This window comes from Photinus pyralis, unplaced genomic scaffold (assembly GCF_008802855.1).
Source record: "Photinus pyralis isolate 1611_PpyrPB1 unplaced genomic scaffold, Ppyr1.3 Ppyr1.4_LG2, whole genome shotgun sequence".
NCBI classification, from domain to species: domain Eukaryota; kingdom Metazoa; phylum Arthropoda; class Insecta; order Coleoptera; family Lampyridae; genus Photinus; species Photinus pyralis.
This window is the reverse complement of record NW_022170403.1, coordinates 44,085,496-44,097,823: the sequence shown is the minus strand read 5'-3', so window position 1 is coordinate 44,097,823 and position 12,328 is coordinate 44,085,496. Positions and strand designations below refer to the sequence as shown.

The 12,328-nt window shown below is 33.6% G+C and overlaps 1 protein-coding gene across 1 annotated transcript; it reads right to left on the bottom strand.

Moving 5' to 3' along the window:
• Positions 1-6,867: 6,867 nt before the first annotated feature.
• LOC116164582 (squamous cell carcinoma antigen recognized by T-cells 3-like) lies at positions 6,868-8,925 on the bottom strand. Its single transcript, XM_031478774.1, has 3 exons — positions 8,819-8,925; positions 7,981-8,057; positions 6,868-7,170 (listed from the first exon to the last, which is right to left on the bottom strand). Exons 2-3 carry the CDS (start codon positions 8,047-8,049, stop codon positions 6,883-6,885), a joined length of 357 nt encoding a protein of 118 aa, XP_031334634.1. The 5' UTR covers positions 8,050-8,057; positions 8,819-8,925; the 3' UTR covers positions 6,868-6,882.
• Between the last annotated feature and the right edge of the window lie 3,403 nt (positions 8,926-12,328).

The following is a 12,328-nucleotide window of genomic DNA, read 5'->3' as shown; positions in this document are numbered from 1 at the left end:
TGCTCGTGACGTCACTGGTAGCCACTCAAATTTCGTTATCTTGTCATTACCGCTTATGTGACATACGCGTAAGGTTATAAATATTGAACCTCCTGTAAAACCTGTGCATGCAGAACCTAGAAATATTATTAAAAGGTCGTGGAATTCTTTGACAAACAGAAAGCTGCCAGTAGGTATGTGGGCATTTCCTTTGGAAAAGGCTACAGAGCTAGCTGCTGCTGTGACGGCAAATCAATAAAACTCATAACTAAATTAGATAATGTTAATTTCAATTTCAATTATTGATGGAACGTAGCAACATTGTTGATTGTCGGTCACGATATTTACTGAGAATGAAAGAAAATTTTGCTTTAGGGAAAAGCGGGTCGGCAGAAGATGAACGTCCTCCTGACCGGAGCAGGAGAATCATATGGTCTCGTTGATACCGCCTATCGCATCCACAAATCGAAGACTAAGTGTAGAGACGATATAAACTACGTTAAGAGAATTGGAGGAAAAATGTGACTACGCGATTGATTGTTAGATGAAGCTGTTTATCTTTCACGGTAAACACTGGTACATCAGACGAAGATTGACTGTATTATATAACGATTTATAATTACTAAATTTTAAAATATAAAACTGAATATTTGTGTTTCACTAGTTAAACGATTCAAACATCATCAAAGAACTGTAAACAATAGCTACGCATCAAATTTTCCAGCTGTATGGCTGCATGCATTTATTATTTCGTTTAAATCGTGGGCTACCAGTGACGTATTCGCGCCTCGATTGCTATTGGTCGATAGTTACGAGGCAACCTGTAATATACCAACCTTGGGGAAAAGCTGCCTGCGCCATCTAGAAAGCACGAACGGGGATTACGTTGGGCATCTTGTCTTGTGAACGCGTCGCTTCATAAATTTTTGTTGATATTTTGTATTATTCAATGCAGGTAGTAATTTTTGCATTTCTTTATATCGTATTTGTGTTTTGTATGCTGCATTTTATATTTTTTGTGTGTTTCAATCTTTGTTTTTGTAATTGATTACGTTTTTGGTGTAATGCTTGCTTAATTTATGTTTATTGATGTTGATTACTTCTTGTCCCTGAAGTAACATTCATATAAATTTTGATCATTTTATTTTAATGTGTGGAAATTACCGATTCGTTTGATGTATGTACTGACTTGTTGTTTGTTACTAACATTTTTCTCCGAATGAAGTTTGAAGTACGACACCTAATTCCGCGATTGTCTTCGACGTTCAACTGTAGGCTCGAAACCCAGAAACCAGGGGCGGGTTATCTATCTTGCAGGAGCGGGATTACGCTAATCAAAGCTCTTCGGTTTAGAATCTATGTGCGATAAATGAGTTACGATTCTTAATTTCCATATATCTTGTTTCTAGTTAAATTTGTTTATCAGGCCATGTAATTTTCCATCTTGCTTTTAACCAAAGGACTTAATTGCACCAAAGATGAGTTACATCCTGTACTGTTCACCCTTTCTCAGAATTTAGGTACCTGCTCTTACCTGACCCTTTGTTCCCAAAATTTGTTTTTAACCTTCAGTGTAACCAACATTATATATATGCCTTCACTATCTTTGTTAACTAGGTACTGCTTAAACTTCTACAAATTATTTTGTCTACTTATAATTATTTGTTCTTTTCTTGTAAGATTATCGTATTGATCTTTTCTAGTATGTTCTTCATTCAGTTGGCGTAATTTATTATTTCCTTGGCTTTCCCATTCGTTGTTCCATTTTTCTGTTATATATCGTTTTAAGATCGCTCAGTTTTATTTTTCCGCAGTCAATGCTGAACTTGGTAGTACAAAGTTTGAAAAGTTCGTCTGCCTCTTCGTTCATCTCAGTGCCAATTAGATTTCATTACTGTTTACTTTAAATTTGGAGTAAACTCTCTTAGGTAAGCGGTTACACCGAATTGCCTTTTATGTTAGCGGCATTAATAATGAACTTTGGTTTCTATTTGATTTTACAAACAGTTTTCTTTGTTGTAATTCCGTTCGCCGAATGAATTAATTTCATCTCCCTTTTCCCATTCCCAAATACGAGATAAAATGTCCCAAAAAATTTACTTGCGAACACCCTTGTTTATAATAGCGAACAATTTCCAGGATCGTTAATAACAAATCGTTAGAATGATTGATCAATTTTTACGCTAAAATACACTTAACCTGAAGAGAGAAATGTCAGCAGACAGCAATAGTTTTTCACCATAACAAATAAATAGTAATTCATGCATTGATATTATATTGACGTTGGTGAATCAAAGTTTAACGTGCGCCGACTTGGTCTACTCTGTCGCACAGCGCATGCGCAAAGCGGTTAGGAAATTACAGAAGTCTCCTTGTGCGCTATCTCTCTCAACGTGCTATGTTTCTATGGCAGAGACCGCCAGTGCAGCATAATTACAGTGCAGTGTACAGATATGATAAAACGGCTACAAGATAGGTAGGTACATATTATTTAAGACCATGTCAATTTGAAAATAAATATGCTTGTTTATTCAAAACAGATTTATCTGCATGATGAAACACTGCCGTGTGTGCTTATTGATTTCTGTAAAATAAAGTTTTGGTAAGAATCTTAAATACATATATTGGTTCCATCGAGGGTTACAATTAGTTTGAATTGAACTCACCAGACGCTTAAATCCAAGGAAAGCGCAGACTATTTTAACCAACCATTATATATATCTGTAGTTTTTAAATCTGTGATTTTACGTGGTTGAATAGTGGTTTAAAACGCAAAGATTTTTTTGGAAAACGACAACATTCTTTCCTGTCGTTTTATCTATGATCAAGAATTTTACTACATAATACTTCAGGGTGAAAAAAAGAGGATGTGAAGTATTCCACCAAGTGATATGCCATGTGTCATTTGTAGTACTTTTTGGTGGGTGGGAAAAGCGAAGCTGCAAGGTAGCAAAATGTGCTACCATTGAATTGATAACTATCAGAAGCGCGGGTTAAATGGCAGGATATGTGACTGTTTTCAATAGTTTAAATTACAAGACGTAGATGTCTCTACCATCGAGAAAGATGAATAATAATGTCAGTTTTTTACCTTTGTTAATTATTATACAGGAATCTGTAATGAACCCACTATCTCGATTTGTAATTGTTGTATACAGAATTCTAGATACCCAAGAAACGTACTTATAAGGCATTTATGTGGCACACAGGATGTTGAATGACGTAAGATAAACATTCTTCCTTTCATGAATCGTGACCTACTTAACATTCCTTAAGGAAGATTGAATTACATTTGAACAGGAAAGCAAAAAATACGCAGGCATCCTTGATCACTGTAACAGAAATTAAATGTACCTACCTATCTATTCTTAATTTTTGTGTGTGTCGGTTAAACCGTTGCCACCGGTTAAACTACCTAGGACAGGGGTCGGCAACCTATTGAAACGGAAGAGCTAAAAATTACAATTTACAAAATTTCCCAATTCTTAAAGAGCCACAAATAATTTTTGATTCAATATTATAGTTTTTGGCTATATACAGGGTCCTGCAACAGTCCGTCGGTTTTTCCTACATAGCTGATAGATACCTGGTAAAAATATTGGTGGTTGCGGATCTACAGAAATTATTTTTGAATGTACAGGGTGTTCCATTTTTACGATGTCAATTAATAACTGATCTTTTTAAATAGAACCTCCTGAATATTTGGTTGTTTCAATGCCGTTTGTTCAAAGTGCTATAACTATTCTTTTTCAAATGGAACTACCACTATTTTATTTCGCTATTCGCTTTTGTCTTCCCTTAAATGTTTATAAGGGGTGTCCTGTGCTTAAACTCCGCAGTGTTTAGGTTATTCAATATTTTTCACAAAAGTACCTACTCATTAATTAATTACGTGTTTATACATCGGAGTAGGCTGGCTATAATAAAAAAACAAAAGAATACCAGAAAGTAAACAAGTGTCAAAAATTAGATAATTATTTGCTGCAAGTATACTTTTGATACAAAATAAGATTAATTAAAAAGGCGAATTTCGAACAAATGAACTAATTTCTTTAGATAAATACGGAGAGCCGCAACTTTATAGGTATCAAAAGAGCCGCAGGTTGCCGACCCCTGATCTAGGATCACACGTCACACCTGGCAATTTTGATACAAAATAAAAAGGTCGTTAACCTCTTTTCTTTTAAATTCTGACGTTTGAAATTTGTTCTCAATGGTTAATCGATAACTTATCGATAATTATCGATTAATAGATAGTCAATCGATAAATTTTAAAAAAATGGTCGACCGGTCAACAAAAAAAGAATTTTTTTGCGCATGGGATTTACACAATATATATTCTGACTATAATAAGCAAAAATAAATAAAAAGTGCGATTAAGACATCGAAAATATTTGCTTTTACAAAAGTTACAGCGATTTGATTGAAAGCTTTCAGGGGCGAAAATTAAAGCTGGAAGAAAAATGGAGGGTGATATTTTTCCGCGGTTACTTAGCAAAGAGGAAAAAAAATCCTGGAACAGTTTTAAGGCAATAGTCCATGGTTTCCCGTTCAGTGTTTCCTGGGAAACCATAGAGCTGAAAATTATGACGAGCTGACAGGATTTGGTTTTGTATCATGGGGTATAGAATGTCTCTAAAGAATAAAGATGCACAGGTTACATTCTCATTTAGATCAATTTAAGGATAATATGGGAGCTTATTCGGAATAAGGACAACACTTTCTCGAGACAATGGAACTTAGGCGCCTTCCCAAGGCCAGGAAGTTGGAAGCATGATGGAAGATCAGATTCAGTTGAACATGACAAAAACAGCAAAACTGTTCCATTTTAAACATTTAGACTCTAAGATAAACAAATTATAAATGTAGAAACGTTACCATTTAATAAATCATGCCTATGTAAGTAGGATTCTATAGGTATTTTTATTTTTTGGTTTTTTGCATTTTTTTTACACAAAAACAAATACATAACCATTTTTTGTTCTAATTCTTATTTGTGGCTATAGAAGCAATAAAAATAAGGTATATATGTCCCATGCGCAAAAATGCTGTAGGCCGGTGTAATTTATCGAAAATGTTAAAGGATTGGTCGATAAACCTATAATTACCGATAATCTATCGATTAATCTCACAACTATAAACTATTAAGATAGATAATTATCGAGAGAATTTTTAACGACATACACTTTTCAATGTTTAGGTATACCAGTTTACTTCCAACAAAAGCGATGTAAGAGCATTGTTGAGTTGCCATATGATCACAATTCACAACCTACTGCTGTACTCTTTTTTGAGGATTATCGTCCACTTGATCACCTTTGATTTCAGAAAACTTGAGCATCAAAAGATCCTGTTTTATTTAAATTATCTCTCGCAATACCAATACCAAAAAAACAAAAGTGTTAGCGAGTGTACGCATGGATGATGTAATATATCGATTGAGCATTGAGAATATATATCGATGAGATTTATGAAAAAGTATCGATAGTTTTCTCTTGATAATTTCCGCTACTTATCTATTAATCGATAAATATCAGAGATAGACAATTTTCGTGGCAATAATAATCGATTATTATCAGCAGCTAACAATCATTATTAATTATTTTCAAAAGTTATCGATAATTATAAAAAGTTATCGATAATTATCAAACCTTATCGATCATTATCGAATGTTAGTGTTACGATTTATCGATAATTGTCGATTATTATCGAAAGTTATCGATAAGTGTTTAAAGTTATCGATAATTATCGATAGTTATCAATTAACGATTAATCGATAATTATCAGACTGAACAGACTTATCGATAAATCGATAACAATTTCATTTATCGCTCAGCTCTAGTACTTAGTAGGTATACGAATTCACGTAAACTGGGACCGATTTATTTGTGCACAATGCTGCATGGTTATAAAAAAAGCTGATTCGCGAAATTTAGTTATCAAATGTGAATGTGGAAATGAAGTAGCTGCCAACTGCCAACAATTCCACTACTGGACTGTTCTGAGGTTCATTTAAATTTGGGTAAATTTCGCCAACTTTTTTTATACCCTGGCAGCATTGTGCACACAGCAAATAAAATTAACACATCGGTTCCAGTTCACGTGAATTCGTATTCTGCCAACGCGGCGGCAAATGTGTTGGTACGTTTTTTCTCTTCTCGCTGACCATTGGTTTTCAAAATTCAAATGCTTGCAACGGACAATATTTTGCCTTCAAATTTTTTTTGATCGTTTTTTAATAACAAAATCTCCCGCTTTCAGTAAAAATGTGGAACCTGCCTATTGTACTGCCTGTGAATATAATGTATGAAATTGCATTCCTTCAAGGACAAGGACTGCAAGCTTCGTTCGTCTAAATGTATTATTATTTACATTACAAATTTACGCAATGCTTCTTAAGGGATCTATTTTTAGAACATTCCAATCCTATTTATAAAACCATTCCAATGATAACACAAAAAACATCCCGAGTTCCTGACATCTAACGATTAAAAAGGAAAATATTCGAATGGTCAAAATAAATGGTTTGTAATGCTGCCATCTAATGTCAATGTAACGCTCCACTTTCGATCGCCCACGGACTTTCAAACGATCGAACTGCCCCTAGCGGCGGCCAGTTGGCACATGGTCACAAACTGTTATATGGGATCTGCGCTTCTGATAGTTATAAATTCAATGGTGCTACTATCTTTTACACGGTTGCGTACACCTTAACTGCTAAAAACTGAGAATTAAACCAGAGTGAAACTTACATGCAATTGCAATTTTGAATTCAGTTTGCTATAAGTAGATTGAAAGAGACAGTGGGTAATATTATAGTTGCTTCCAAGGAAACAAGTTGCAGTAATGTACGGCCTAAACAAAGTGAGAGCTGTATACAGCAACACTATCTCATTGGTTAAACTATTTACACAGATACTTACATAAATAATCCTTAACAGCTCTTTCAAATAGTGTTAGTACATGTTTCTTTTCAGAACTTGATGTCGCCAGTTTAACTTCATCTTTTATCCAGGCCAACCATATTGTTGACGTGAGAGGAAAGTATTCCGAAAATCGATTATACGCCTCTCTCATCGACTTAATATCGCCTAGTTTACGATAAATTTCGACAACCTCTAGATGCACTTCGTAAAGATATTTGTTATTGGCCAGCTCCCCTTCCAGTGCAGTTGCTCTATCCTCAAGCTCCTAAAATTGAAAAGCTCATTTAAGATGATACAAAAATTGATAGTAGGTATGTGATTAAAGATAGAATCTCTGTAGGTACATAATGCCCACAAAATAAAGAAGTTAATGTCATGCAGATATTTCAGGGGGTGATAGTATTCGTCAAAATAAGAAAAAAATGCAAATATATGCATGGTCTAAAGAGCGTTGTTTACATTATACAGGGTGGCAAACTAGGTGATACATTAATTATTTTCGAGACTATTTTTTAGAATAAAGAATTTAGAAGAAGTATCAAAATATTTTATCTTTCAGAACTTTTTTTGGAACACCAAGCATGACATTTGAACTCTCTATTCCTTTGTTTAGCTTTCAGGTCTCTTGCACTATTCTCGTATCTGTCACTGTTTTGGATTTATCTGCATCGATGACAATTATCTGTGAGCAAAATAGCGAAATAATAAATACCTATGAGAAAAAAAATTAGTAGGCTGGGGCAGGTTATTTATTGTGGATATTATTATTATGTATCAAATTTGAAACAATTATCACAGAACATAAGAGAAAAAATTCAAAATAAGAGAAAAAAAATCGAAAAAAAATCGAAACTTTGCCACTCTGTATAATGGAAACGACGCCCTTTAGACCATGCATATATTTGCATTTTTTGACAAAATATTAAATATCTGCATGACATTAATTTTAATAACATTCTGTGTATTTATAAATATTTATAAATATACTAAAAGTGTTGTCATGTTTAAACCACGCACTCTGATTCAAGACCAGTAGATTCTTATATTTTGAAAATAAATAAACATTGCAGCTTACCTTGTCTTCTCCATCACTAGAAGAAAGTTCATCATCATCTGAAGTAACCATCTTATCATTGTCGCCCATAGGTACCACTATAAAAGAAATCAAAAACTAAGTATATTGATATACAATATACTTCAAACACATATAAGCGAGCATATAAGTAAGTACAACCATCCTCCTCTTCCCACAACTCGTTACACTAAAAAATTGATTAATAAAAGTGATATTTAAATAACACCAACTTAAAATGGCCAGTTTTTGATTTAACCATAAAAAATCCTACTTGCTCAGTCAACACAGCACCAATGATTTATTGATGTACATTTATGTATACCTTTCACATAGCGCTACTATTGACACAATCTATGCCAATAAGTATTTCTTAATCATCTATAGGTGGTGACGTTTTCTTTGATGGGACCTATCTATTAATGCAAATGAAGAGGAGTTCACATCAAAGTAACTTGAATTTGCAACTGAGATATAGGTACCATCAATTTGCATACATCTCAGTAGCTGTATCAAGTTGCTCTAAAGTGAACGCAAACTTGCTCATTGCCATGATACAATAAATATACATACTCATTGCAATGTTGCATGATAAAGCACCATTGCAATGGGCAAGTCTGCTCCGATGGCTAGTGTGGAAGTTGTTTCACATTTTTAGTGATATTTTCCTTAATATGCAAAATAATCACTAAACAAATCACAACTCAAATTCGGTATTCTCCAGTCGTGTGCTGGGCACATTAAAACGTCGTACGTCTCTAGATGTATGAACTTTCCATCACATAGTATCAAAATCAAACACAGAAATTATTCGGAATATGAATTCAAATTTACAACAAACCTTTGTGTTTTAAACTTTTTTGGATTAATTTATGGGAAAACAACAACTTAACCTTATATTTCCACAAAATAACCACAAAATCAAAACAAACTTTGGTTGAGTTCAGCAGATTCATACACAGTCGGTCGCTGCCAACCTAAAATCGACTCGACTCGTATATCTATATACAGGGTGTCCCTAAAAGGTCTGTACAACGCGCTACCAGGGGTTCTTGGTATTAAAATAGGACGATTTAACCCAACTTACCTCTAACCAAAAATGCTTCGGTAAGGCGCTATCTACCGCCAAAGATTTAAAAAAAAAATCGTTATTTTTATTTTATCGGAAAATGGTTTTGCCGATTAAAATGAAATTCGGCATGTGAATGTCTAATGTAAAAAGGGTCCTTGTGATATCATCGTTTTGATTGTAGTTGCTATGTAGGTGGTAAAATACTGACCATCCACATCTGAAGAGGTCTAAAACTTTTTAACTACTATTTTGACGATTCTGAATTTTTAGACACTGATAGTTTACTTGCAAGCATTTTTTGTCTCTTAATGAATATCACTATCTATGATGGTTTACGAAAAAAAAAAATTTAGGCATGATGAATGGCATGCACCATACATGCGATTGTTCCTCAAAAACCATAAGTGCAAGCAAGAAGTAGGTTATGACGATTTGGAAACCTGTGAGTATACTCCCTAACGCATTGGCGACCATTTCCACGACAGTATCCAAACACTAATAGCATATCAGTTAACTCTGCGTTACTGTATTGAAAGGCCATATTACAATTTTAACAATGAAATTTTAAGCCTTCAAGCAAAATGTAAATTGTTAAAGTTGAAGAAACAACAAACAAACGTTACGCCACTCTGTTTCACAGCCATCTTCTGATTTTTTAGGAACAATGGTGCATGCCATTCATCATGCCTAAATTTTTTTTTTCGTAAACCATCACAGATAGCGATATTCATCAAGAGACAAAAAATGCTTGCAAGTAAACTGTCTATCAGTGTCTAAAAATTCAGAACTGTCAAAATAGTAGTTAAAAAGTTTTAGACCTCTTCAGATGTGGATGGCCAGTATTTTAGCAACTACAATCAAAACCATGATATCACAAAGACCCTTTTTACATTAGACATTCACATCCCGAATTTCATTTTAATCGGCAAAACCATTTTCCGATAAAATAAAAATAACGATTTGTTTTTTGAATCTTTGGCGGTAGATAGCGCCTTACCGAAGCACTTTTGGATAGAGGTAAGTTGGGTTAAATCGTCCTATTTTGATACCAAGAACCCCTGGTAGCGCGTTGTACAGACCTTTTAGGGACACCCTGTATATCCGACATGACTAAAAATTCGCATGTTGATACTTTTTATCGCTCGGTATGTACTGCATGTTTTTGCGCAGGAGTAAAATGATCTTATCCATCACGCTTGGGTAATGCCGTGCGATCCTGAGGCGAAAGCTTTGAAATTGACTAATATTTTTGAAAAAGCATACAGAAAAAACAGGGAAAACCCGAAATTAGTGTAAGGTGTGTTGCATACACTGCAAAGTAGCCCATTACCACAAATATACAGAGAGTTTTTTTAAATGCGAACATAGGAGTTTGCATGCAATGTAATTTCCCTATGTTCGATTAAAAAAAAACACATCAATCTCTGAGGTGTGCGCGGTTCACATTCCCAAATCGTGCAACTTGTGTGACTATGAATTGTGAACCAACCTTCAATTATTTGTAGGTCATGTGCACCGGTATTCTACTAATTTGATTTATTCAATAATTCAATACATAAATTAAGAAAATAAATAACGCAAACAATTACAATAAATGTTCGAAGTGTCCTCCTTGACATTCTAAGTAATAACCTAACCGATTTCGTAATTAAATTGGACGGCGGTATTTTTAAAAATGTGACAGCTGTCAATTGTATCTACTACTCATTTGAACTACTCAATAGATTGATGTGTTTTTTTTTAAAATCGAACATAGGGAAATTACATTGCATGTAAACTCCAATGTTCGCATTTTAAAAAAATTCACTGTATGTACATCATTGAACTGTATACTAACGTAACTGGAACGGTTGCGCTATAACAAATAAATGAGGCAAATAAATTTGTAGGCAACCCGCAGTAGTAAAGTATCTGTCTCTTTTTATCTTATTACTTTAAGCGATATTTATCTCTATCCTGAGTGAATATGCTTAATTGTAAAATCTTTTTGTATTTTAAATTGATAATTCATAAATAAACTATTCTATTGAATACTTTTGTATGTTCGCAAACATTTAGACCATTTAAAATTAAGTTTAAAGTTGTTTTTTTGATGCATATAAAAGTATGGGTTTATAATGTCTAAAATTTTCTCTTTTATCAGTATTTTAGTTGAAATTGTCCTACTTTGTAGGTGTATGATTTATAATTTACAAAAAAGATGAATTTTTTAAAATGCACTTTTATTTTAAATACACACATACATAATACCTATAGTTTATACATTTAACAATTATTAAATAAAATTAATTTATTCATTTTTTGCCGAACTGTTGCAGATTTTCCATGAAATTCTAAATTTTTTAATTTGGAATGATGGTGCATTCTGCATTTCAAGAAGACATCCACTATTTTCCGTATGATCTGAATTTCATGGGAATCTTCAGCAAGAAACTCTTCTGTTACTGGATGCGTTGGCTTAAGGGCGCGCTATCAGTATTGTGTGTTGCCTATCTCACAATAGCTTTCTTATGGGAAACATGCCTAACGTAATTCATACCGTTTTTAAAAACTATACATTTTTTTTTAATGTTTGTTGTTTCTTGTTCTTAAATGTATGTAAATTATGAGTGAACAGTTTATATTGCATTAAAACTCATAGCACATTCTCTGAAAGTGTATAAAGTAGACGTTCGATTGCAATGGCAATCTTTTGTGTATAATTCAAAGGTCAAAGAAGTTTTTGAAATATAAATGGTTTCTCCAGATTCTTGCACATATAATAATCAAAACGTGAGGTGAAAATCAATTAAATGTGGTTTCTAAAGCACTAACGGTATGAACTCCGTACACATGAAGAATAACTTGCAAAACAATTATAGTAAAGAAATTTGTTCTCAGTGTAGTTCAACGTGTATCTACTAAGATGGCTACGGTATACTATTCTTAAAAAGCGGGTAATTTAAAGTGGAGTACTTATTGGATGTACCTACTTTTTAGCAGTAAAACTTAGTCCTTTATTGGTTTTTTTGGTCATTAGTGCAGATAAAATGTTTCCAGCAAAAAACCGTATCATAAGTAGGAATTACACTGGTTAACGTTACCTACATTCAAAATTTGGGTTAGGAAACTGGCAAAAGAAGTATTTATAAACGTTGAGTGAAGGATCAGGGGATTTTTCACTCTACCTTGTAATTAATTAATATAAAAATTTCAGAGCTTGCAACTGGAAGAAGTGGAAAGCGATTATTTTAAAAAAGAGTTTACGTTAGTTGATGTTTCTGAATTGATAATACACAA